The following is a 27491-nucleotide window of genomic DNA, read 5'->3' on the forward strand; positions in this document are numbered from 1 at the left end:
AATTCCACATAGTGTTTATAACTCTATTGGTAAAACAAAATGTTTAATTTAGCTTTTTTCAACATCTATCACTTTTTTTATAAGTACCTGTGCTTTCCCATATCTTGCTCGAGGACTTTGTGGATATTGATTCACTAATGCTTCAAAGGCCCTTAGAGCTTCTTCAACTTTCCCCTGAAAAGCAGAGATATTTATCAGCAATTCTATCTAATAAAAATGCTGAAGGATGCAGGACCTAATAACGCATTAATTTTACAATTAAAGAACAAACACTAAACAATGCAGACTGAATCAACGGCTTTCACTCAGACTTTTGTTGGGATTTCCTTTTTAAGAGGAATTGTCATTATTTATGAAACAATATAATCTAATTTTCGTGGTGAAAATGAATAATTTGGTTTTTCATACTTTACTCACTTTTCCTTGTTTGCTGGACAAGATGCTGAGATGAAAATAACTTTTCTGCATAGAATAGTAAAGACTGTACTGCTAATAACTGTCACAGACATTTTTCTATGAAAAATCCTTTCCTTAAGATTTTTTCCTCCTGAGAAGCTGAGAAGCCTCAGGAACAAATTGTAAACAATGATTATTTGCTGCTGTGCAATGCAACAGATAGATCTGTGATTGGTCTTATGTGCTTGTTTGTAATTAGTGGCAAATCACAGCACAGCTGGCTCAGAGTGTCCGAGACAGCTGCTTTTGTTATCACTTTCCTTTCTATTCTTAGCTTTGCTAGCCTTCTGAAGAGAACCTTTTCTTCTATTCTTTTAGTATAGTTTTAATGTAATATATATAATAAAATAATAAATCAAGCCTTCTAAAATATAGAGTCAGATCTCTGTCTCTTCCCTCAACTGAAAACCCCTGTGAACATCGTCACAAATAACAAACTCCAGACCAGAAATAATAGAGAACAGGAAGAAAATTCTGGAGACAGGTGGAAATTTTCCCTTGGCATGCCTCTCATGATGAACAGCATCATAACTACAGCTCTTCTGGGAAATACTGTAGACTCAACCACAACGTACGGCTCTTTCCCCCAAGTTTTTGCATGATGGCATCCGTCAGGACATGTCACACAAGTCCAAGTGCAACTTGGTATTGTCCTGCTGGATGCTGATCCTGTGATGCACAGTGACTAGCAAGTACAGATGGATGTTGAGAAGAACCAGCCCCACTGTCAAATAGGTACTAGCACTGCTTGGCAACATTTAGCAATAGATCTTTCTGCCACTTCCACCTCTTTACAGCTTTATAAATATGAGTTATATGTGTATGAATTATACACAACTTGCCTTGCTATCTTCAAATATTACACATGTCTGATTTGCTTCTAAATTTATCCTGATTCCTACATGACATGCATGACTATCTGTAACATATCAAGAAATACAGCAGGAAAAGAGAGTCAACAAGCTGACCCTACAGATTCATCAAATGTTTCTTCCACACCTATTTGTGATTAACCAATTGCTTAAGTAACAAGAAGCACGAAAATTTCTTTTGCTTTTGTATTCTAACATGTAAAGAAGTCTTGTAGTGAGGAACAGCAGCAGCGGCAGTCAGAGGTTAGGGCTCTATGCAAGAGCCCTCCAGTCCCATCAGACCTACCAGAACTCTGGGGCTGCATAGGTGGCAAGATAAAGTCAAAACTGCACAGTATGTCCTGAAAATCAAAAATAATCCTGCACCTGCAATGACCAAATTGGTTTTTATTTTACAGTACTGAAAATATTATATCTCACTGCTCATCCACCTCAAATCTAGGGTACAGCAAAGACCTGCAGTTGTTCTTTATGTGCTAGGACTGTCTGTGAGACATATCAGAGTTTTAACAAGAAATACATTCAAAAGACTTGAAGTTCCTCATTTTTAACAGCCACAATCTTGCTTTACTACATAATCTCCTATCTGGAAAAGGGACATCTCTGCAAAGGTATTATTTTCTGAAATATTAAAATGAAAGTATAAAATTGGAAGCTATAAGGGGGAGATGACTGAGGAGCTTTTTGTTTCTTTTTCATGGTCAAATTATTAAATTCAGAACTACCTAAACTGAATGATTGATGTGAAGGTCTTGCTGCCCCTGGTGAGAAGCAGGAACATCTGTTTCATCCTCTAAGCAGCTGTACAGCAGCCTAGGCACTCCCAGGACTCAGAATCTCAACAGCAACAACATCTACTTCAGTGATGGGCACCTAAAGCTCATGAGGCAGCAGAACACTCACTGAGAGATGCCTGCTAACACACACAGAGTTATCTGGTAGCATTTGACTTCAGCAGTCAGCTGGACAAGAGTGATAGGACAAAACTGACCCTGTTTGATGTTTCATTTAAGCAGAAATTAGGCTACATGATTAGGCTACACATCTTCAAGGTTAACAAACATGTATGAACAGATATTCATGTACAACTTTAAAAAATTTAAGACAAACTATCCAGCAGAAATTAAACTTGAAGGACAAATATGCACTGACTATTTCAAAAAGTTAATTTCACAAAAAGTAATCTAAAATTCATTCTCCCTTTTAACAAGTATTTAATTTATTGATTTTTATCCACTGCGTACAGTACTGAGAGAGACATTCAAAACTTACTTTTTTACGTAGTTTTTCTGCAGCATCTAGTTCAGCTTTTATGGTCTTATCAAACTTGTTTAAGAGCTTTGGCTTCTTCCTCTTTTTAGCTAGAAGATTGAACAAACAGACAGTTCATTACTTCTTTCTTATTTCAATTGCCTGGAGTAACACTTAGCCAGGACTGTGTTGGCAAAGTGCATCATTTTCAAGTAAGGCAGCTTCAAATTACTCTGAAAAGGAACTGATTTCTTACTTATTACAGTCACAAACTCCTATATGGAAAAGCAAACTTCAGTCATTCAAATTGAGTAACTTGGCAGTTAAGTTTAGAATAAAGCATTTTTCATCACATTACAGTCAAGGATCTTTTTTTCCCAAATGGTTCAACTGACCAGGAAGAGCAAAGGGAACTGTTATTTTCCTACATTTATATGGTATCATGAAAAACATGATCATCAGAGCACACTAGTAGTTTCTAAAAGTTGTGACTATATGCTTTGCCTAGAGCAATTGCTGAGGCTGCATCTGGAGTGCTGTGTGCAATCCTGGGCTCCTCGGGACAAGAGAGACATGGAACTCCTGGAGTGGGTCCAGTGGAGGGCAATGAAGATGGATGATTAAGGGACTGCAGTGTCTCTTTTACGAGGAAAGGCTGAGGGAGTTGGGCCTGCTCAGCCTTGAGAAGAAATAACTGAGAGGGGACCTCATCAATGTGTATAAATATCTTAAAAGTAGATGAAAAGAGGAGGGAGTCAGGCTCTTCTCAGTGCTCTCTCATTAGGACAAGAGGCAACAGGTGGAAATTAATGCATGGAAGTTCCACCTGAACAAAAGGAAGAACTTCTTTACCATGAAGATCACAAAGGTTACTAATTTGTTGCTGATGCCAGTCTTTTCTGTCTTATTTATTATCCTCCATTTCATAGGAAAGCAATGTCTTCACTGCCTTTTCATGCATTTAACGATAATAATGGTTAAGGAGCTCAGCAGTGGCTCTCTTCCAGGTAAAATCCAGTAAAATTCACATGAACAGCTCTTCTCCACTCCAAACCCTCAGACCACAGTGACTGACAGGTGAGAAGTTTCTCACATTGGGCCTGAAAAGAACACCCTTAACATGCAAAAGGTTTGTTGGGTTTTGCCTTTTTTTTTTTTTTTTTCTTTTTAAAAAATATGCCAGCTCAGTTTTTCAAGAAACCATTGCTATTTCTAAGGTCTGGCTTGCTTAACAGCAGCAGTGGAAGAACCCAGAAACATCAACCCAAGGAACCAATGACAGCAAGTGACCTTGAGGACTTTTTAGGTTCATTTTGCTCTTAGCTGCCGTGTGAAACTGTCCTTTGCTGTTAGCAAGAAAACTGAGCCATGTCAGTTCCTCTGGGTGCAGTATCTGAGGGGCTTCCAATGGGATATTGCCACCAAACATTTGGTTTAGTTTCTGTTCTCTAAGTAACATAAACAGCAACTAAAATGTGAGTTCTCAGTTCTTACAGCATGAATGAAAATCTTTATTTAAGGTCGGCCAGCTACACAGGAACTGCATTTCAGTGAGGCAGGACAGCGATTTGTCAGCTTTTCAGCTTTGAGCATTCGTGGAAAGACAGAGTCATGTGGTCTTCCTCAAACTGAGTAAGCATGGCAACAGTGAGGTTCCTTTGAGGCAAAGGAAAGAAGCTTTCCCACCCACCAGGAAACTCCCACTGCCTCTGGGACACTCTCTACAGTTCATTTAAGTTTACAAGGACATGAGAAAGAGCTCAGAAGAAAAAGTAAATTAAAAAAGGAAATTAAAATCTTACAAGTCTGTGGCACAAAGATACAATATCTTCCTTTTCATATCCACCTTGGGTGATATGTTAGAAGAACCTATTTACCACCCTCCTTTACAAAAAAAAGTACTATCTTCCTATTTTCAGTACAATTATATATCAGCCCTAGACCAGCAGGAGATCAATATAAAAAGCTGGAAAGGAGTTGTTAACATAAATATTATTCATCTGCTAGGCACCAATATAACACAGTAAACATTATATAACGAGCAATCATTTTCATCCCCCATTCTATTCTATGTTAAAGGATTCACCAGGGAGCTTTCAGTGTAACCATCAAGCATTCCTCTATATTAACCAGATAGCCTGCTATCTCCCTGCAGGGGTATTTTAATAAATTATCCATTGCCTCCTTCTAGTGCAATAATCCTTTAGCAGATGTGACCCAATATATTAAATTCAATGATACAAAGAAGTTAACTTATCTGTTTTCAGAGGAAAATATATGTAATTTTTCTTCAATGACAAATTTCGCAATGACACTGAAGTCGTGCATGATCACACAACTGCTTGGCTGGTTTGTGGTCCAAATTAGGTTGAGCATTAAAATGGCAATAATCCTTTTACCGAATGGTAATAATCCTGGACTTTCAAGAATACTACTGAGTATTTTCAATAATAGCCTTGGAGAATAGGCATTATATCTAGGACTGCTGACATAGGATTCCTGAAGACTTCCTTAGAGAAAACAGTTTCCACTGAAAAAGCAGCAAGCTGGGAAGAAGTCTCACAAGAAACTCTATGCTAGTTCTTTTGCTGGAGACAAAACAAACAATTACCAGTGATGACAAACAATCTCATATCTCATTTATCAAGGTACAGAATTAAAAAAAATTAGGAGTAGCAATGTATTACAATACAGTAAACTTAATAGCCTGTCATATAATCCAATGAAACTTGATTAAATATTTCATATAACTGTTTTGGTAAATGAAAACTAAAATACCAGGCATATTTTGGGTTTATGTTGAAAAGCACCTTGTCATCACCAAAAGCAGTGACAGTCTTACTTCTATAAGGGACAGAGAAATTCCTTTTGAATAATAATGAACACACTGCTAGATTCTCTTCAGACCCCAAGAGAACCGCATCAAAATAAAGGAAAAGTAAACAAATTAATAAACAGAATTGAATCACTCTTGAAGACTGGTTTAAAAATATTTTGCCTTTAACTGAGTGGGGAGGGGAGCAACAGTAAGTAAAAACGGTGAGAAAGGCTAAAAGGCAGTAGTAAAGAGTTTGCCATGGGAAGACAGATACACACTACCTTGTAAAACATAGCTACAGAGATGAAAAGAATAAATTATTTTCTGTATCATCATAGTTAGGATAAGGAAGAGAAGACTTAAAACAGCTATAACAGAAAATTTGGCTTGAACATCTGGAGCTCCTATCTCTGAGCAAGCACAGTAGAACCGGTTTGCTGAGGGCAATTGTGAAATTCTAATTACTGAAAATTCTGTTTATTTGAATTAACAAGATGTGTAAGCATCTGCCAAGAACAATGCACACAGTTGATAAGGCCTTCAGTCAACTAAAGAGACAAAGTAAGCTTTAGGGTCCCACTTAGTCATATGTTCAACAATTTCTGTAAAGTATTATTATAAGACAATGTGCTTTAGTGCCAACACTGTAACTACACAAGGAACCTTCACTCCCTCATTTGACAACCAAAGAAATCCTCACAGGAGCTCACTGTGCCAGTCATCACAGTAGCTGAGATTCCTCCTAGCCCAATGCCAGCAATAGAATATTGAAGCTCCAAAAATTTTCCCAATGTAAAATTTCACCTCAGTGCTATAATTCCAGAAAAGCCATAAGTGATTAAAAACACTGTCTTGTGATAGAAAGCAATCTCAATTCTCACTGCTCTTATTAGCTTTTTCTGTAAAAAATAAAATAATAATAACATTCAAAAAATCAAGTTCTGTAAATCTTCATTTGAAGCAGATTTTTTTACTTTAAGAAAGCAACCAAACAGCACCAGAAAAGCAATTTTGCAAACTGTTGATTTAATCACAAAATTACATTTTTTGGTACCTGATAACTTTTAATGTGAAAAGCTGCCTAAAGATATAATAATAAAGGAATTAAAACTTTCTAGAATTTCTAGACTAATGTGCTCACAGGATCAAATGTCTGCAAATTCTTGTGTAACTGAGCAGAACCCAAGGTTGGAAATTGGTATAAAACACCAACTAGATAATTATGTTAAGGCAGTTACATGGAAACAAGGAAAACAAAAAGAGATAACTAGTACATGTCAAAAAAATTGATTACATATGACCCTAAGTCCAAAGCAATAGAGAAAAACCTCAGAAATGTCACAAATAACTAATAATGCCACTTCTATAATGGAGCAAATGAATCCTCTCTAGCTTCCAGACAAGTGGGAATGGTTGTGTGTGTGAAATCTCTCCATTTCATCTTTTCATCTGAAATATAACACCATCATCCAGGCTAAGGAAAACCGCATTCTCCTAAAAGAGAAAACACTGATGACCTGCCTGATAAGATATCAGTCTGGTATGTCAAACCAGTTAACATTAGCCAGAATTGGACAAAAATATTGAATGCTATCATGATTATCTTTGACAACTAACACACTTCTTTTACCCTAGAGAGATGGCACACACTGGGCATTTTAACAGATAGCAAATTTAAGTGGATGACGGTATTTTCTACACTGTAGAGGCTTCAAATTGTTGTTTCCTGAGAAGATAATTTAAAAGATAGGGTATCTTTACCACAACACATAGCATGAATTGTTTTGTCCTTGCTGCCATACTCTGAGCCTCTGATCAAAGGATGCATGTACAGTTTTCTTCCAAAGCAAAGTGAGTAGGAGATAGCATCATGCTGCTATTAACACTTCCAGAACAATTAGTGTTTGTATCTAAAAAACAGTATGCACTTCCATACACTTAATACAAATCATCTCTCACTCCTGTAAAATATTTGGAGCAGATATTCTACAATTCTATGATTTTATTCTGTTCCAACAGACATGCCAGGAAGGACATCTCAAACAGCTTGCTAGGTGATATGCAACGATGACCAGGAGGAAATCACAACTAGGACCACCTCAGGCAGTTTTCCACTTGCTGCCCTTTTCTCCTCCTCCCTCTTGCTCTAATGATTCCCTTCCTAAGCCTTCTGCTCTCTTTCTTATATTCAGAGCCTAAGAATATTGGTGTGGCTGTGGGGCAGGCTTACCTCCAGTGCTGGAGCTTACATTTTGAACCTGGTCTGTTCACTGAGAACAATGAGTGACAGCCTGGCTGGTCTGACTTGGGGTTTTGGGGGAAAGGTTGCCTTCCCAGAGGACAAACAAGTCTTGCTTCAGTCTTTGGAAACTAATGCTGTGAGATTTACAATCAATTGAGAGGGGCCTGCTCTGTGAGAGTCCATATTACATATTAGCATAAGTATCTCTTGTTAAACTTGTCTTTAATGAAATTTCTAGGTCCTCAGAAACGGTGAGACAATAACATTACAATCCCTCTGTGGACCTGCAGGAGAAAACATGAGGATGGAAAGACACTATTCCCTATCTAAAAACCACCTCATAAATGTTGTTTGGTTCTTGTAATTAGATTTTTTTATTCACTTATTGATTCATTCATATTGTCACTATGATGTTAAGGGAGCATTCCTGGTGGCTTCCTTGATATTACATCTGCTATTACTCACATGCAAAACAGAGAGGAGTTAGGACTCCAGTTTTAATTACTCTGTTACATATAAGTGATTCAAGATAAAGGCTGGTCTTTACAGCCACCTTGAGGACACGTGGTCCCCAGTTACTGATTTTGAAGTACACTGGAACAATCCTACTCCACTGACTGTATGTTGTGCTTACTGCTAGCCAGAAAATTGAATTACCTCAACGCAGGGGTTGGACAAAATGGCCTTTAAAGGTCCTTTCCAACCCAAACTGTTCTATAATTTTATTATTTGAGTCTTAAATGAAGGTTTAATAGAAGTTATAATTATTTAATTGTAGAGACTATAACTATATAGTTATGTCTCCTTATGTTATGCCATCTCTAAAGCGAATCAGAAATAAAAACCCCTTCATGTGACACAGCCTCATAAGTCACTTGCAGCAAAGGCTCCTCCTGTCAGTTCTCTATCTTAAACTTTGAAAAACTAAGGAAGCAATTTCCAGAGGGGGTCATAGGCTTTGTTTTCTAAACATCCTCCCATCCCTGCTGTGATACAAATTCCAAAACAATGCTCTTGGCAACTTGTGAATGGCAGCTTCTGAGTGTAGGTCAATGACAAGTAGATATTGATGATGATGGTCTGTAGTAATTTTCAAACTAATTTCGTGACCTTCTGTTTTACTAATTCCTTTTGGCACCCTCTAACAACCCTACACCTTCCCAGCTCAAAGTTTCAATGATGTTCTGAAGAACATACATATATTAGTAGACTTTTACTTGGAATTCAAAATTTGCTCAAGTAATTGTCCTCCCTCCTGATACCAGCCCCATATCATTACCCAAATTAGTTTGGGAAATTGTGCTGCATCTCACTGGACACTTGAATGAGAATTTGATGATGATGAAAAACTCCTGTCATTGTCCTGTTGTTTGGGAAGCTCATTAGGTGAGATACAGAGTGTAAGTTATCTACTTGTTTATGGGCTTCTATAAATGATAACTTAGAATGTATAAAACCAAGTAAACTGCAGCTACACAATTTAAATCCAGGAGCACTAGAATAATTAAAAGATCTTTCGAAACTCTATTGGTAGAACAGGCAAAACCACTATAATCAACTTATCTGGGGAAGTAATCAGACAATAAAAACTGAGGCATTTTAGAGACTAATAAAGCTGGAATCTAATTACTATAATAAATCTTTAACTGCAGTTATTCCAGGACAATTTCCCTTGCAGTAAAAAGTATTCTACAGGGCTTTCTGTATGAAATTATTGTTGGTTGGTTAGATGTTGATCATAAGAAACAACAGCAGAATGATAATTTTCATTTTGGTATATATTTCTATCATTCACCTCTCTTTCACCATTAAGACTTTTGGATTCACTCAAAGGCTAGACTTGAGCAATCCTCTGACAAAACCAGAAAGAAACTTCTGCATTGATTTTCTATTAAAAAATACACTGTAACATTCTAATGTCCTATATATTTAGTTCAGAATGGCATTATGCAGCAGTTTTGGACTTTGATGACTACACTTCTGTGTTGGCCATTCTGCACACAGCTCACAGGTATTTAATTGTAACCTGTATCAAATTTGCAAATCAATAGGTAATATGCATACTGTTATAAGCAGAGCTTGAAAGGGTGGAACTCAGCCCACCTAACTCCAGGAGACAATGCTGGAGGTGAGCTAACCATGTAAGTTCTTTCTCCAGACAAGAGCTCTGTTCTCAATGGAATTTAGGGCAAATCCCTGCAGCAAAGCCCTACATTTAGTCAGAAGAACACCACTTTAATCTCCTCAGATTAGATCTCTACTGGTATCACAGTGGAATCTTACATATCTTCAAAGGTAAATGCCCAGAGAGAATAGTGGTGAGTGCTGACCTGTTATCAAAATGACACCAAGGGGCAGGGCCATGTGTGGAATGATATTGTCCTAAGCCTGGCTTACATGTACTTCTGTTCCTGATGCAATGCAGCTGAGTGTTCCAGCCAAACAGCATTCATTTTTACTGACATGCTTCATCATTTTTGAAAAGGGAACATTATTATTTGTACACCTATGCTGAAGTTCAATATATGAAACAAACAGGTCCATAGCTGAAAATTATATTTTCATTTTCTATATCTGTTCAGCAATATAAATAAGTATTTAATATATGTCCAATACAAATCAAATTTAAAAAATTAGGCTGATTAGTTAATTTTGGTTTTTTTTTTTAGACTATGTGATCCAAAACAACAAAAACCACCTCAGATGGAAAGACAACTTATGGATGTGGCATGTATGTCCTGCATTGTACTACCTGTGAAACCTTTTAAAGAATTAGTTCTCACATTCACCTGGAATACCCATCCCATTTCAAATACTTGTTTAAATATAAAGTCTGATTACATTCTTATGGAGAAGATGAAGAATCTACCTCAATTAAATATAACAGAGAAACCTTGAAGCAACTGTATGTTACAAACAAGTTTATTTTAATTTTTATTTCTTTAGATAACTTTCCAGATAGGGGTTTTGTTAATACCAAAGAATTTTCAGTAAGACTTTTAATAAACTTGATGAATTACTGTTGAATACTAAAATTTACATAATTATTAGGAGGACACTTTGCTAACCAAGTACTATCAAGGCTGCAGCAGGAAAAATATTTAGTTGCAAGAGCTACTCAAAGCTATAAATACTTTCTGCACAGAAGCTCTTTAGAGCATGTATGTTCAAATACCACAAAACAAATGCAGACTAGCACATCAGAATGTACTCTCAGAATCAGAAACAAACCCTAAACATAAGCCAAACATGAAGTTTCAAATTCCCAACTCCTTAGATTTCCAAGTTTCCTACACGTAACAGTCACAGTACAGTATATCTTTTAATCCATCTCTCATCAATTTATTGTTGCATTTTATTAGGGTAATTTAAAATAAACAAATTCAATAGTACCTTATACCACTTCCTGTGACTAGGACATCTATAGCCAACCACTTTTAGTTAAAGTGGAAACTTAAACCAGTTCAAACTATGAAAGAAGTTCAACAAAATTCAGATTGTATGAAGATCACACAAGCAGTGTACCCATAAACAAAGTTCATTAAAATGCAGGGTTGTTTTTCCTGGTAGGATGAAAAATTCTAACAATTTAACCTGGAACACAAAACTATCCGTTTTTCTACCTTATTGAAATTCTATATTCTGCAGTGACATTTATTTAGTTGCTGTTTAAAAAGAAACAAAACCACTAAGCACCTAGAGTAAAAAAGGGAAGTTGCTCCACTCTGTCATACTTTCAGAATCTAAAGCTCTTGTACAGGCTCTGATGAGTAATATTGCATACTAGTATGTTTCTTACACAAGCTGGCATTTTTACTTATGACTGCTTTTTTCCCATACTGGATGGCTCTTGTACATAATTTTATTATACTTTTCTAACAGGTCAGTAGAAGCAGCACATAATGGTGGTTTTTTTCCCAGTACCAAGTAGGTAAATCCATTGCAGTAAGATATTCCCTGCCAAAAAATGGAAATGCAGGCATAATTGCCAAGCTTTCCAAGTTGTTTTGGTTGGTGTTTTTACTTTTTATATGTAATATTTACATGTGGCATACTTAATATTTAAATATAAAAATGTCTGAAGTTTGCTAGTCCTAGAAACTTATGTTTAAACCAGCAATATACAAATCCAAACCAAATAAACCGTACCGAAACATTGGAAAAGCAGCATTTCTAAATACTCAAACATAACATAATACCCACAAAAGAAATGGAAACAATATGAAAAAGGAGTAGAGCTACTGAATCCTTTGGCACAGGCTCTGAGGTTTCTGGGCATTGTCAGCAACCAGCTGACAATGATCCCAGTGAAGGAGGTTGTGCAATCTTTGTACAGTGACAGGGAATGCATGGGGCCAGAACAAATGTCATTGCAGGGAGAGCAGATTCACAGTGCTCTTCAACAAACCCTCACTTTTCCATCTAATCTGTCTCTGCACCTTCCTACCTAACCTAAAACAGATTATGCAATCATGGTCTCAACAAGGACTGTTTGCATGTCACTTGTCTCTTCACACTCAGCATAGCCGGCAGTGCTGAGCCCAGCCCCAGGGGCCAGGTAGCTCACATTGCCTCTTGCAATGTGTACCCTGAGGAACAAAGAGCTTGGTGGAACTCTGACCTCCAGAATACTAATCTAGGAGTATGACACTGAATATTCTAGTCCTGAAACTGCAGGAGTTGTCACAACCATCCCATGACTCAGTGCAATGCTACAGGCTTGGGGCAGAGTGGCTGGAAAGCTGCCCTTCAGAAAAGCAGCCACGGGTAATGGTCTACAGCAGCTGATGAGCCAGAGTGTGCCCAGGTGGCCAAGAAGGCCAATGCATCCTGGCCTGTATCAGCATTAGTGTGGCCAGCAGGAGCAGGGCAGTTGTTGTCCCTCTGTACTCGGCACTGGTGAGGTTGCACCCAAATCCTCCACCCAAAAATTAACAAAACGTGATCAGTTTTGAGCTCCTCACTACAAGAAAGACATTGAGGGGCTGGAGTGTGTCCAGAGAAGGTCAACGGAGCTGGGGAAGGGTCCAGAGCATAAATCTGATGAGGCAGCTGGGAGTGTTTAACCTGGAGAAAAGGAGGCTCAGGAAGGACCTTATTGTTCTCCACAGTGCCCTGAAAGGAGATTGTAGTGAGTGCAGTGAGGTGGAGGTTGGTCACTTTCCACAGGTAACAAAGGACAGAACAAGATGCCATGGCCTCAAGTTGCTCCTGGGTGGGTTTAGAGTGGATATTAGGAAATATTTTCACTGGAAAGGTTGCCAGGCTGTCCTGGTGGCATTTAAAAGATGTTGCTTAGAGATATGGTTCAGTGAGTGTTAGATTATGAGCTGGACTTGATGACCTTAAAGGTCTTTTCCAACCTAAACAATTCTATCATTCCATTCTGCAACCAGGTAAGATTGATTGGCATACATTGGTGCCAGCCTTGGAAACAACCAAGTGTTTGCCTATAAAAGTACATGCTCTCTGGATGTTTATTCAACAGCAGTTTATCTACACGAGATGTACTGGAGCAAAGATTCACTAGTCTTTAGTCTGATTTAAATCAATCCTCCCAGAAAGCATGGTCTTGAATTTCAGAACAGAATGTTACTTTCGGACTTACCTTTTTCTGTTTTGTCTTGTTCTGTTTCTTTTTCACTTTTCCCTAGAACATTAAAAATATAATTTCATTGAAATAAATTTATGTTAACATTTTATGATAACAAAGAGATATAAGAAAATGACAATTTATATTAAAAAATAATTGAGTCTACAGGATTTTTTTGTTTCTTTTTTATTTTTTAAAATAACCACAGATTATTTTCTTAGTTACCTATTTGGTTACCTAAAAGGTCTTTCCCTGCAGATGCTTCAAATATTACAATATTGCTTCCATCACAAAACATTTCACAGAAATTCTCCTCTAGATATTTAATAAATTTTGTTGATATACACTTACAATGCAAGCTATTTTGCAAGAAAGAAAATCTGTTCCCTAATTAAAAGATATTGGAAACACTAGCTTAATACCCAATACATTTGGTTAAAATGTGAAAAACAAAATCAGTTGGGACTTAATCTCCTTTTTAGAAGTGACTTGGAAGCTTTTGTCTTTTTTCAACTTCTAAAACAATGTAACAGGTGTTTTGAAAACATCTGACTGCAGAGGTAGATGTTAAGTAAGCATTTAAAAAGTCTGTACCAAAGGCAAACTAAATCCTGGACAAAAATCATGTATACATATTTCATGAAGGTGGTAGATACAGAAAGATCTTCCCCCCCTCAAACATTTTTTGATCCTGCCCTACTCTATAACATACAAAGCATCTTGCCTCACAATTCTAACACTGTTATTCTGTTTCTGTTTCCATTTTTTTTCCCAATAAACTTCCAATATTTCCTCCTAATAAACTCAGAGAACATTAAATAGGGAGCTCTGTTGCCTTTTTAGCTAATTACTGTCCTCTTTAACATATAGTGGTTAATTTTGAGGTATTCTTACATATATAAAAAACATTTTCTTTAATTTCCAAGTAATTTAGAGACACCTTCTCTGAACACTCAGTCCTTACTGCTTTTTAAACTGACTGCTCAGAAGCATTATAGTGTGAATATGACATTTTAAAATGCAGAAAAACATTGCATTTTTTAAGGAAGAAACTGGATTATGCACACACATGAAATCAAATTTTTCAACAGTCTAATTTCATCCTTTACTATAGGCTGACACCTGCTATTCCTGAATGTATGGACACTATAACTAATTTATATTCAGTACAAGGCAGAATGAGCATTAACTTGATTATATGGTAAATTAAATAAATATGGTCATGCTGAAAGTCATTCACCTCTTCAATTACATCATGAGATCTAGAATGTCAATTAAATTGTAAGAAATGACTAAAGATCTATAGGGTCAATTACATACTAAGAACAATTATTACTGTAGCAGTGATTAATGAAAGCATTGTGCAGTACTTCCTAAAACCCTGGCTACTGTATTTTTTTGCACATATCACACAATCAATAAAATGGTCATATGTCATCCAAAACACTACATTTTAAAAAGAGCAATAATGCAGCTCCAGATGAAATAATAGTTTACTTTTACAGTTTTCACACAAACCAATTCATATACTCATATTTGTATTTTTACCACCTCCCATTACCATGACACATCATGCTAGTTAGCCACCCATTTTCCATGTATCCTCTCCTTTATCAGCAGCACTTGAGATTCTCACCTGGCCCTCTTCTCATTCTAGGTCACTGGATACACCTTGTCCAATCTTGGACATTCATGTTACTTCTGCAACTTCTGTGGCATTAGAGGAACAACAATGTATATGACCTCACCACTCTAAAGCCTGCTCCCATCTCCCATTTCTTGTCTGGCTTCACCTATCTTTATTCCTGAGACTCATGCAACATATAACCTACAGCCCTCTATAGCTATTTATGCACTAGAATCAGTTCTCCAAACTCTCAGACTATTTTCAACCTGCATTCTGCAAGATTAGTTGCCATTGACTTCACCAAAGCCTCTCCAACGATCTTTAAATACTCCCACTTTTCCTCCTATGTAGCTGTTTTGAAATTCATCACAACTTGATCTTGTTAGCTCTGAAGCTAAGAATTTACACTTCACTAAGAATTCACTTCAGCATCATATTCAGCACATATTGCTTTGTTCCTTCCACACTGATCCCTAGCATATTTCAATGGTGCAAAAGGTTTTAATCATGCTATTTCTGATAGAGGCTTAAAAATGTGCTCTCTCAAAGAAAGGGATATGATAATAAATCTTGAGACTATTTTTTCATCAACTTAAACCAACTGTAGCTTAAGCAAACAAACAAAAAAATCTTAGCTCTTCAAACCACTCATCCTTTATGCAATGTCTTCATTTCCAGCAAAATAATTCAAGATGTAAATGACAGACAAAACAGCTTTAGCTAATCTCTGTAGGCTAGGAGTGCTATCACTATGTAACAAGGCACCAGGGACTCCCATGCAGGTTTCTACTAGGAAGGATAAATTTATTTTTCATATTACAACTAAATGTTTGATGGCATATGAGAACGACCCAAGTCACAATTAAAAATGTGTTTCAGACCTTGCAGATTTTATATGAATATCAATCAACACTATAAATTCACAATACAATTTATTTACAGATATGTAATTTTTGAAACATGTAAAATTACAAATGATGCTCAGTAAAATCATTACCTTTTTCAGTATCTTTACTATGTGAAATCTTAGCTATTTTCTTTACTTCCTAGAAAGAAGTGCTATGATATAGTACTTTTTCAATTACAGAGAATGTTAGAAAGTCACTTAAACTGTAGTAAATTGGCAGTACTAAAATACAACTTTAGTATGCTACTCTTTGCTTACTGGTATTTCTTCCTGGGATTTCCAAAAAAAAGGAACTGAATCCAAGATTTCATAGATTCACTGACATATAACAAGTGGCTAGGTAGCAATGTGAAAATACTAAGGAAAAGGTAATCTTCTGACTTTTTCTTAAACTACTGTTCAGCAATACCAGACCATTAAAGCTATGGAGTTGTCTGAAAACTGAAAAGGTCAAAGAAGATTTTTGCTTTCACAGAAGTGCATGGACCTTATCAGATTTCTTATTTAAACTATGGATCATAACCATAATAGTCTGTATGCAAAACAGATATATCACTTTTCCCAGACATTTGTGTTTGTTAAGAAGTGCTATCACATCCATTATGAGTTACAAACAGAAATGATATTTCATGGAAAAAATTCAGGCCTAGCTGGTTGCAGAATGTCAATACTCCAAAAAGACAATCACGACACAATTATAGAAGACACAGACCTTAGCATAGGGCCCATTTCCTTCACATAACAGCAGCCAGAAATAAAATTAATTTATTTTACTTGCTACTTGCCCCTTGTGAACAGTACTTTCAAATATATTTTTTAATATTCAAATTCACAATTGAAAAACATATTAATTAGTGGCTGAGTCAAATATTTATCTGTATACCTAATATTTAATACATTTGGGAATAAATAAGGACACTAGAACGACAAAGATATTCTTCTGTGTTTTATTGCAGCCAAACATTAAAATGGTTTAAATATACATATTTTAATAGTCCACTTGACCTTGCTTAGCTTGGCATTTTTTTGTAAACATGAAGCACGTAAAGTCACATACCCAGTTACAAAATACTAAAATTCAATCACAGCGTAATATACTCTCACAGTCCCATAATTCTACAAATAGGCTGCCACTGTTATATAAAAAGTCCTCCATTCACCATTCTAAAATAATTCTCAAGATACCTCACAAAATATGGCTTTGTAAAAATTATTGCTCTGCAATTCACAATCACAGGTAAATTTACTAGAATATCCCACCCCAAAACACATCACAGTCTAAGAGTATTATTGCTTTCCTGAAAAGTCTAAAGATATCACTTTAGGACATCTGTATTTGTTGATCAGATGTAACATATGGAGTCTTAGTGACATCCCAAACCCAAAAAAAGGGCAAGCATATATGGTGCCCCTTTCACTACAAATGTAAGCATCTAAAACCCTGACTTCAAAACAGTGTTACAGAAATTGAAAGTCATCCTGTAAACCAAAAGGCAACCAACTGTTAGGGTTACCAAATTGGTTTTCCTTTTTATAAATTTATCTTACTTTATTTCTCCTAAGCTCCTGTAACAGGCTTGGCAACTTCCTAAAATCACAGCAATTATTCCTGAGCCAAAAAGGAACACATGCAAAATATCAAAGAATAAAATATGTCTTCGTAATTGTGGAACAGCAGCACAGAACAGGTAAAAAGCACACCTTTTACATTAAAATTCTAAATCACTCACAGTACCTAAATTTCAGATGTACCATTTTTAAGAGCATTCATAACTGTAGGTCTTAAATTCTGACATCATATTTTTTTAAGGTTGAATTTCCAAATACTTTTTTAAAATAAAATTTGCAAATCGAGTGTTTACGCAAATTTGACTTTTATAATAATTTACTGAATATAAAACTTCTTAAAGCCAGCTTTGAGATCATTATAGGTAGGTGAACCAAAATGGAATAATTTTACTGAATTAAACCTGATTCCAGCAACTGAGTCTTGTTGCAATGTCCACTGACTCCCTGTCAGGCTAGCATCTAGTCTCTTGACATTTTTGCTTGAAAAATTCAGATGATCATAAATAAAAAGTGCTAATTCATACATAACAGGTTTTTGAAAACTCTAATTTTGTAATCCGGCCTTTTACTAATATGAATTAAACACAATTTTTATACCTTGTTAGGGTATTTTAAAAATCACCTGAAATTCATGTCGTTAACTGTTGACATAACATCAGTGCAAAGAGATATAAGTCAAACTTCACAGCATAGTGTGTGCCTGATTAGTGTTTTTTAATAAAATGCAATTAGGCTGTATTCTATATCAGCAGTTATGAAACATTTAAAAATTCATAACATCATATGTTTCATTTGACCAGACTGCTCTGTACATACTGTATGAATCCACAACAAAAGATATATATTAAAATCTGAAAAAAATGTACCTGCTGCTATGTTATAAATAGGATATTAACAGTTGCTTAAACAGTACATGAAATGCAGCTCTAAGCTGTAACTTTGTCACAAACACAGAAGAAAAATAATGAATTCACTAAACTTGACCAAGGGAAAAAAAATATCAGACAGGAATGTAAACTAAACATCCAAGTGTTAAAAATGCTTACTAAAATGACAGTTGGCTAAAACCCATTAACAACATCTTAGTGTTCATTCCCCAAACCCTGAACTGCTTGGTAATTACATCATAAGGTCTATTTCAACCATCTGCTCCCCTTTTGTAGCGTATGGTTAGGACTGGTCCTCCTGATGTAGGGACTTTTCTTTTGAAGCTTTAAGTATCTGAAAAAATAAGGGGAAATCTATATTAAAGGACCAACCAAAACACAACTTCCTCTAAAACAACAACAAAAAATCTTAAAAGCTAAAAAATGCAACTTTGTATCAGACTAGTTAATATGAAAAAGTTATAATTTCTAAGAGCTACCTTAATGAATGTTCACAAAGTTGCTGTATAAGGTGGGAAACAAACTTTTAAGTATTTTTCTAGGCAGTAAATTTTTTATTACCATATGGCACTTTATTTACCTTGTAAAGAATATCTAGGCCATGCCACAAATGCATTCAAACATTTTTAATTTTGGTTTTGGTTTGGTTTTCAGTGTTGGTTTGATTTGGGGTTTTATTTGTTAAAGTCAAAGGCAACCAGAAAAGAGGAGCCAGGGAATGAGGAAGGGTCAAGGTTCTAAAGTGGAAACTTCTCTACATCTAAGGGGTTTCAGCAGTTGGTAAAATAAATGTAGAGTTATAAAAATGACAAGGATACAAGGCAAAGGGGAGGAGTGGAGCAACCCTTAGATATTTTAAATCTAAACACATACAAGCAAATACAAAGAGTAACGGTAGCCCCTAAACCTGCAATGTCTCCCTAAAATATGTGTCCAACAAGTACCACTCTATCACAACCACTGCAATTTATGTACCAGTGTAAAGCAGGATCAGCCAGAAAATCTGAATCAGTAATATTTCAAGCTAGTTTATCAAACCATTCGTTTACAAAATCCATTGGTTTATAAAAGTGCAGATTATAACAGCAGAAGTATCCTACATCTGGAAAACAATACTGGCAGTAATTTCAGAAGTAAACTCAAGAGAATTGGAAAACAGGACTTACAGGTACCTAAGGATGTACTTGACTACTATGAACTTTCTTGTGATATGCCCTAAAGTCAGCAAAAAACTTTTGAGTTGCACTCCAGTATATTCAAATCCCACACCCAGTGTTTTCCCTGGTGATATGACAATGTTCCTAACAGCTAAATTCAATCTCTGAGCTATCTCCCGTTTTCCTTCCAAAAAACTAAGTTCCTATGTTTAAACTAAAAACCAAACAACTGCTCCAAACTTGATACAAACTGGTGCCACCATGCTTCAAATGCAGTTGCATAATTTAAACTACTGAAGAATAAGGAATACATAGTGACATTTCTGAATTTATTTCACACTACCTGAAGTTATGTTTGCTACTGCTTAAAGAACAGGAAACATTAGCTTTGAACAACTGATGAAATAAAATCAAACAAAGAAGAAAGTCTCCTGACAACAAAATCTCCCATACTGAATCCTCCATCACAAAGAAGATATAAAAGAAACCCAGAAAACATGAATGTCATAATCTGAGAGGAAAATTTGAGAGTAATGTTGCTTTCAAAATGAAACATTCACATTAAAAAAAACCCAGGTAAATATACTTAATAGCAGAAGAACGAATAATTTAATAAAATTTTATTCATTGTCAGTAGTTTATGTCTTCTGTTTCTTTTGTCAATTTCCTAAAATGCTACTTGAACTTTATGTGCTGGAAAAATAAGATTTTTAGAAAAAGTTATAAATACTGGTTCTCCTGCCTTCAGAGTGGTTCCCACGTAACTACACAAATTATAAGGATTCTTAACATAGTGCAGTGCTCAATTTTGTGCTCAGATTGTGATCAAATTATTTTCATTTTCTACTTCCTAAACAAAGGATCATGAGCATTGTACTACATCTAATAATCATTGTGTCTTTAATAACTGTAATAACTGTCTTTAAAATACATTTTGATTTATTCTCTCACTTTTTTCCTATAAAGGGAAGAGGAAAATATTTCCTTCCTTTGAGTGCTGCTGCTATTATGTTTTCAAAAGCTATGCCATGATAGATGTCAAGATAATTTTGTGATTTAAATGGTGTGTTGCACTAATTTTGAAAACAACCACAGGTAAAAAAAGAATAAATCTAAAAGATTCACTCAGAAATACCTACAATTTCAAAGTAGAACAAGCTATTTCTCATTCTAGCAGTGTTTGAAAATGGCAAGGAGTCTCTCAGTACCATAATACAACAAAATGAGAGTGGATAACTATGTTCAGTTCCACCATCTGATTTGCAAATACATCTGCAATTAGAGGAGCGATCATTGCCCTCCACTTGGCACTGGGGAGGCTTTATCTCAAAACCTGTGCTCACTTTTGGGCCCCTCACTGCAAGAAGGACACTGAGGTGCTGCAGCTTGTCCAGAGAAGGACAGAGCTGGGGGTGGGTCTGGAGCACAAGTGTCATAAGGACCAGCTGAGGGAGCTGGGGTTGCTCGGAATCGAGGAGGCTCAGGAGGAACCTCAGTGCTCCTTCTGAAAAGCTACAACTTCTGAAAAGAGGTTGTAGCCAGGTGAGGGTCAGTCTTATTTGCCAAGTAGCAAGAGACAGTTTGAGAAAACAGTGCTGAGTTGCACCAGGAGAGATTTAGATTAGGTGTGAGGAAAAATTTCTTCCCCAAAAGGGTGGTGAAGCATGGGAACAGGCTGCCCAAGGAAGAGGCAGAGTCCCCAGCCTGAAGGCATTTAAAAGATGTGTAGATATGACACCTGGGGACATTGTTTAGTGGTGGACTTGCCAGTTTTAGGTCTAAAGCTGAACTTGACTTTAAGGGTCTTTTCCAATCTAAATGATGTTATGATTCAAAATGGCATATTTCAAAATCCACCACTACTATATAAAACACCTAAGTTGTTTTTATTTTTGGTGAAGGTAGAAAAATTAATTTACAGCTGAAAGACTGAGCCATTACAATATTAAAATTATTATTTTAAAATTATTTAAAATTATTATATTTAAAATTACAATACAAAACCCAATAGAAATATGGTCCAAAACCCCAAGATTTCAACTTGGCACTTCTATGCTGAACTGAATTTCAAAACAGCATGTGTAATTCAAGAAATCATCTCAATATCCTCAACTGATATTGTGGTGGAATTATCTACTGTTGAAATTTTGTAATACTTCTTTAAGGGCCTTTTTGTAATTTTAACTTTAAACAGCAACCTTTGCTGAGAGAAAACATCTTTTCCTCTTCTCCAGTTCCAACTTAATGCATAACAAACTGAGTGAAGATTACCTTTGCTGAACTTCTTGCCCATACTGTCAAAGATAACTACTATTTGTTTCTACACTGATTATAAGCTTTGGTTAAGAACACCTCGTGTTCATTATGAAACAAAATACTTTCACTTAATGCATCTATTAAATAATAGCTATGGCTTCAAACTTTCCAACACACCACATGGCTGTTGTGACAAACAGCTTGGAAAGACCTTGCAGACAGCACAGTTATGCACCAAGAGGAGCATTTGAAACCATCTCAGCTAAGGTTCAGCACACAAACTAAAACATGAACTAAACCATGCCTCCAATCTGTACTGGACAACCACAAAAGGCCTCCTGTGTTTTCTTCACTTCTCTGGCTACTTTTAGCATGACTAAGAACCAAATACAAATAGTCTAAGGAAAAAAAAAACCAACAATGCAGAACTCTGAGCACCACATCTTGTAAGAGCTCCTGCATAGTACAAAGAATAACTAACCCAGAAAGGGGGTTCAGGCTAACCAACACAAAACAAGAATACAGCTGTTAGAGGTCTTGGATTGCAGCTTCTCTGATGTACTGCCCTGAGATACAACTCTGAGTTCCACTCAACACAACTAGTTTGGTAAAACAAGCAAATAAGCAACTGCAATAATTAACTCCAAGAAATGTACCAATATGCAGTTCTTGAATTTAGAAGCCACTTATCTATGCTAAAAATGGTTTTGGTAAAATCCATGTCTACTACTGTCAGGCAACAGATGGAAAAACTGGAAGTGCTCCTGTTCTTAAAATCAGTTACGCCAAGAAAAATGTGATGACATGACAAAACAGTCCCTGTTTCCAGATCAGTGCCCAAAGAATGTGCCACAGTCAGATTCCAATAGATCCAACTGACACACAGAGAAGTAACACTATCATTGTCCATGATGATTGCCCTGGAGAGGAAGCACATGCATATTGAGACCTGAAATTGTTGCATTTCCCTTTCAAAAGTACTCAGTTCTATCTGAAATCATTAAAAATAAATTCGAAATTAAAACTACCTAGCTTATCTGGAATGCTTTCATACAACCCAGTAATTATCATTGGCATTTATCAAGTATAACAGAAAAATTATTGCTTCTAAACCAAGAAGCAACTTTGACAATAGTGATATCCCTTTGCAAAGTAATTTGATTACTAATTTCCATGTAGTTACAGCTTCAGATTTTTAGGAAAAAAACCAAGCATCCAATATTGACTTACCTACTTGAACATCATCTGAATAATCTTCAGCTTTAACAGGTTTTTCTGTAAATGAAAAATGTAAATATAATTCAAACTCAACCACTTCCCAAATATTTACAAAAAGCCCCCTTTTATTTTTCCACAGTGACCTATTAAGACTGCTCTGTAATACTACTTTTGCAGAAGTGGGATGCAAACTTCTTTGGCTAAATTTTTCCAAGGATAAGACTCATACTTAAGTAGGCCAATATTGTAGGACTGCACAGTTTCAAAAATGATACTTCAAATTTCTGAAACTATACTATCCAAAGCACACATATTCCAGTTTCACATGCTACTATAGTATGGGCTTAGAAAACATCCACATATACCTATTATGTTTCTAGGTGTAACTGTGAAATACTTGACTTCAAAATCCAGTTACTTTTATTTCTATATGGATTTTTAAATTAGACATGTCACACGTCACTGAAGTCTGCACACATGCTTGAAAGGACACAAGCTCACCAGAAAAAATTCACAATAGCCAGGATGCTGGCTGTAAATAATAGGAAGATTTGAAGAGGGTAAATATTGTCTCTGATTTTGGAAGCCTATAAATAAAGAGCTCAAAGCTTAGGAGACATTCCACTTTATTCCTTACATATACCCTCTTTCCTGAGTATGCACATCTGACTGGCTGGTGGAAAACAGAGCATGGAAAAGAAATTTTCAGTTCCATCATATAACCAAATCTGGTCATTTTTATCGGTACAAGCTTTTCTGTAAAAAAGCACTCTCGACTTCTAAAACTGAAGAGTGCTTTCTAAGCCACTAAATATGTCATTAAGAAGTCCAAGATGCTAGATTCCAAAAACACAGATATGTTTCTCCTTGAAAGAAAATAGCTGCAGAAAAAGTTATGAATGTATTTTTATTGCAGCATAGAATCCTATTCCATAGTATTTATCATTCCAAATTATTAATTTTTAAAGTAGCAAAGGCGTGGAAAACACAATTTACAAACCTGATTCCTCTGGTTCAATGGCCACATCATCTTCTGTTTGCTTACTTTCTATTCCTAGACAGAAAAGAAGTGTTGATAGTTATTCACATTACATTCATAATTTTATTTCCCAGCAGCCACACATTTGAATTAGTATCAAACAAAAAGGAAGACTTAAATTACAAACTAACAAGTTCAGTTAACTGAAGAGTAGGAAAAATGGTACTAATTGCATTTCACATCCAAAAGTTTACTTACTAGGACTTCTACTGCACACACTGGAAGGTTTTTAGTTACAATTGTTATTTGAGTGAAACAATGTAGGTTATCCCTTTGAATCATACAAGAATACATTTTTTAAACAGAAAACCTAAATAAACATAGAATCAAATCCTACACACAGTGCTCAGGCTAAACTGCTTAGATGACTTTGCTCTAGCTGACTCAATCAACATCACGCTTGAGAAAAACTTTAACAAAATTTTTAACATCTTAGAGCAGATCTTATAATTACATTTAACACAGTACTCATTTAAAATTCTTCAAGAACAATACAGCACACAAAAATTTACAACATAACCTTTCTGAGTAGCAATGTGGGAAATTACCAGAGAGCTCAATTTGAGCAATGGAATAAGCACTTCATAAGAATGCCATGAAGTTCAACAAGGCCACGTACAAGATCCTGCACCAGGGTCAGGGCAACCTCCAATATCAATAAACATTGGGGAAAGAAGAGATTGAGAGCATCCCTTTGGAGAATGACTGGGATGTTCTGGTGGATAAAACACTGGACATGAGCCAAAAGTGTACACCCCCAGCCCAGAAGGCCAGCTGCATCTGTGGATGCATCTAAAGAGGAGTCTCTCACCAGACCCCCACACAGTGCTGCATCCAGCTCTGCAGTTTTTAGCTCAAGACAGACATGGACCTGTTAGAACAGGTTCAGATGAGGCCCATGAAGATGATCAGAGGGCTGGAGCATCTCTCCTAGGAAGGCAGGCTGACAGGCTGGGACTGTTCAGCCTGGACAAAAGAGGACCCCAGTGAGACCCTACCGCAGTCTTTAGACAAGGGATCTTGTAAAAGAGATGGAGAGAGATTTTTTTACTCATACCTGTAGCAACAGGACAACAGATTTTGAAGTGAAAAAGGGGAGGCAGAGATAGGACATAAGGAGACTTTTTATGAGAGTGTGGTGAGTCACTGGAACAGGGTGACCAGCACTTTAATGGATGCTCCATCCCTGGAAGTGTTTAAACTCAGGCTGGACTAAAGTCAGAGCTTTGAACTAGCTGACTAAGAATAAGATGTCCCTAGACATGGCAGGGAATTTGAACTAGATGATCTTCAAATATCCCTTCTATATATTCCACTATTCTATTCTCAGCTGTGTTTTTGTTTATTTTTTTTAAATATATTAATAAGTATAAATTGAAGAAAAAAGCTTTTTCAAGCTATAAAATTTCATACCTGAGAGGTCTTTAGCAATATCAAAATCTTCATTAATTTCCTCTATAAGTATAAAAAGGAAAATGTATAATCAGCTTGGGGTTTTTTAACTTGTTTTTCAAACATAACTGTTTCATCAAAACACTAAGACCACAATTATAATTATAAAATATATACCTGTGGCTTTATTCACTCCCTTTGGAAGGTCCTCAACAGCTAAGAAAACATTCCATTCAGAGCAAGAATGAATTCAAGCCCTCAGGCGATGGAACTTACACACTACACAAAAGAACACAGCTAGCAGGTAAACATGTTTACCTGACATTAACAAGCAGACACTTTGATGAATTCCAGGGGAAAGATACACCTTAAATATTCTTTTCTGTTTCACTAAATAGCTCTTCTATTCATCAGCTAGTTATTTCAATTGTACCTTTTCAACAATTGTTGCCTGGATTATGATACAACAACAACTGTTGCCTGAATTATAATACAACAACACTTCTTAATCTTTCTAAATACATTCAAGTACTCCCATGTTCTTGCTTTGCAGCACCAAATCCATCTCCTAGACATAGGGAAAACCAACCAAAAAACCTGCATAGCTATAAACTTCAAAAGTCTTATTTGGATAAACATGCAATTCATTTGTGAATCCTAATTTCTTTCCTGATTTCTTTCCTGAAGCACAACAAAGAAACTCTACAACTTAATGGATTCTACAGTAAAAATAATTTCTTTTTGTTTTCTCTTAATATGGCACTTTTAAAATTCATTTGACTGTCCTCTTAAGATTATGATAACAAAGGTGACAAAACAGATTGTTACCATTTATTTACACTAGAGAACTTCTTGGCTTCCTTCTAAACTAAATGATTGTGGAGTTTTTTCAGTCAGCTGTCTGCGATGACCCTCAGAAGAGCAGGCATTTCAAGACAACAAAGTATACAGAACTCAGAGAGAATCTGCAGACAAATAATTTGAAATTGCTTCTACTAATTAGACAAATGCACCAGCAAGAGGTCTGCATCAAAGCAGAGCTAGCACTGACAGCCTGTACACTTGGAATGATCTTACACACTGGTTGCAGGATTAGGAGGAGGGCTCATTTCAAGAAGTAGAGTCTGTGATGAACTACTGTGGTCCAGCTGTTCACTAAAAGCCTCAGACACCCCACTCTGTGTCAGCTGAGACCTTCAAGATGAATCCTCAAGGATGGCATATTAGAACAAAGTTTTTCAGGTCACAGTAAAAACCTGATCTCATAACAACACAGGCTGCAATGAACCTTTGCCATAACTGGCAATGGCATGACCGAAGCTCACACACAGATTGTGTACTTCAATATATATAAACAGCAAGACTAAGTCTACTATCTTTATGCTAATTTGCCTAAAATATTTTTTATAGATATATATATATAGAGGTATATACTTGTATCTTGAGTCTCAGTCTGCTTTTCATGTTTTGGTTCTGAAAGGAAAGAAAAATAAAGCTCCTGGGTGGTTGACACGCACAAAGTATTCTAAAAATTTAGTTAAACACACAGTTATTTTGTTAATGACAAAAGCAAAGGCCTTAAAAAAAACTTTCCCTGGTTTGGGGGAATAGATACATGAAGCCTTTCTGGAGCTTGTAGTAGAAATTCTGCATTAAAAACCCCAAGCCATATGTGTACATATTGCTAAAATTTCAAGACTTTCTATCACAGAGATGGAATTTTGAAAACAATCATAACAAATCTATCACTCAGAACAGTTGTTACAATTCTTCTACATTCTTCATCTTTGCATAGATTTAATCTTTGCACTGTCTAATTTTTGTAATTCTGAAGAAGCAGATCAAGAATATTCATTATTTAATTTTAGATAATGTCTGAAAATAGACAAAATGCTATCCATTGTCTGAATTTTCAATATACACTTACTCTGAATTTTAGACTGAAAAAGATTCATTCAGTTTGGATAATTAAATTGTCTAACAGGTACTAATCCTCATCTGAAAAAGGCCATTTACATAACACTAACAAAAACAAAAAAAAGTCCACCTTTATATTATCATTGTATCATTTAAGATATTGTTGTATGTTACTAACGGTTGTGTGGCTCTCTCCATACTCCTTTGAAAAAGAGTTCTTATAGAATATCCTTAAAAAAACATCCACAACTCTTTCTTTCTAATGAAAATCTCAAGGTTGCTTTCTTTCT

At 35.9% G+C, this 27491-nt stretch overlaps 1 protein-coding gene across 8 annotated transcripts in view; it reads right to left on the reverse strand.

Moving 5' to 3' along the window:
* Positions 1-27491, reverse strand: part of ASPH (aspartate beta-hydroxylase) — a 113176-nt gene that overhangs the window by 36586 nt on the left and 49099 nt on the right. For 6 of the 8 annotated variants that reach the window (XM_026791517.2, XM_014271584.3, XM_074551470.1 and 3 more), the window contains 7 exons: positions 26719-26757; positions 25306-25347; positions 23854-23907; positions 22866-22910; positions 13248-13289; positions 2601-2689; positions 88-174 (listed from right to left, as the gene is read on the reverse strand). In XM_026791517.2, the coding sequence (XP_026647318.2) occupies positions 88-174; positions 2601-2689; positions 13248-13289; positions 22866-22910; positions 23854-23907; positions 25306-25347; positions 26719-26757 (398 nt within the window). The remainder of the gene's footprint in view (positions 1-87; positions 175-2600; positions 2690-13247; positions 13290-22865; positions 22911-23853; positions 23908-25305; positions 25348-26718; positions 26758-27491) is intronic. The other 2 variants (XM_026791505.2, XM_026791521.2) reach the window with 2 other exon arrangements.

This window comes from Zonotrichia albicollis, chromosome 1 (assembly GCF_047830755.1).
Source record: "Zonotrichia albicollis isolate bZonAlb1 chromosome 1, bZonAlb1.hap1, whole genome shotgun sequence".
NCBI classification, from domain to species: Eukaryota; Metazoa; Chordata; class Aves; order Passeriformes; family Passerellidae; genus Zonotrichia; species Zonotrichia albicollis.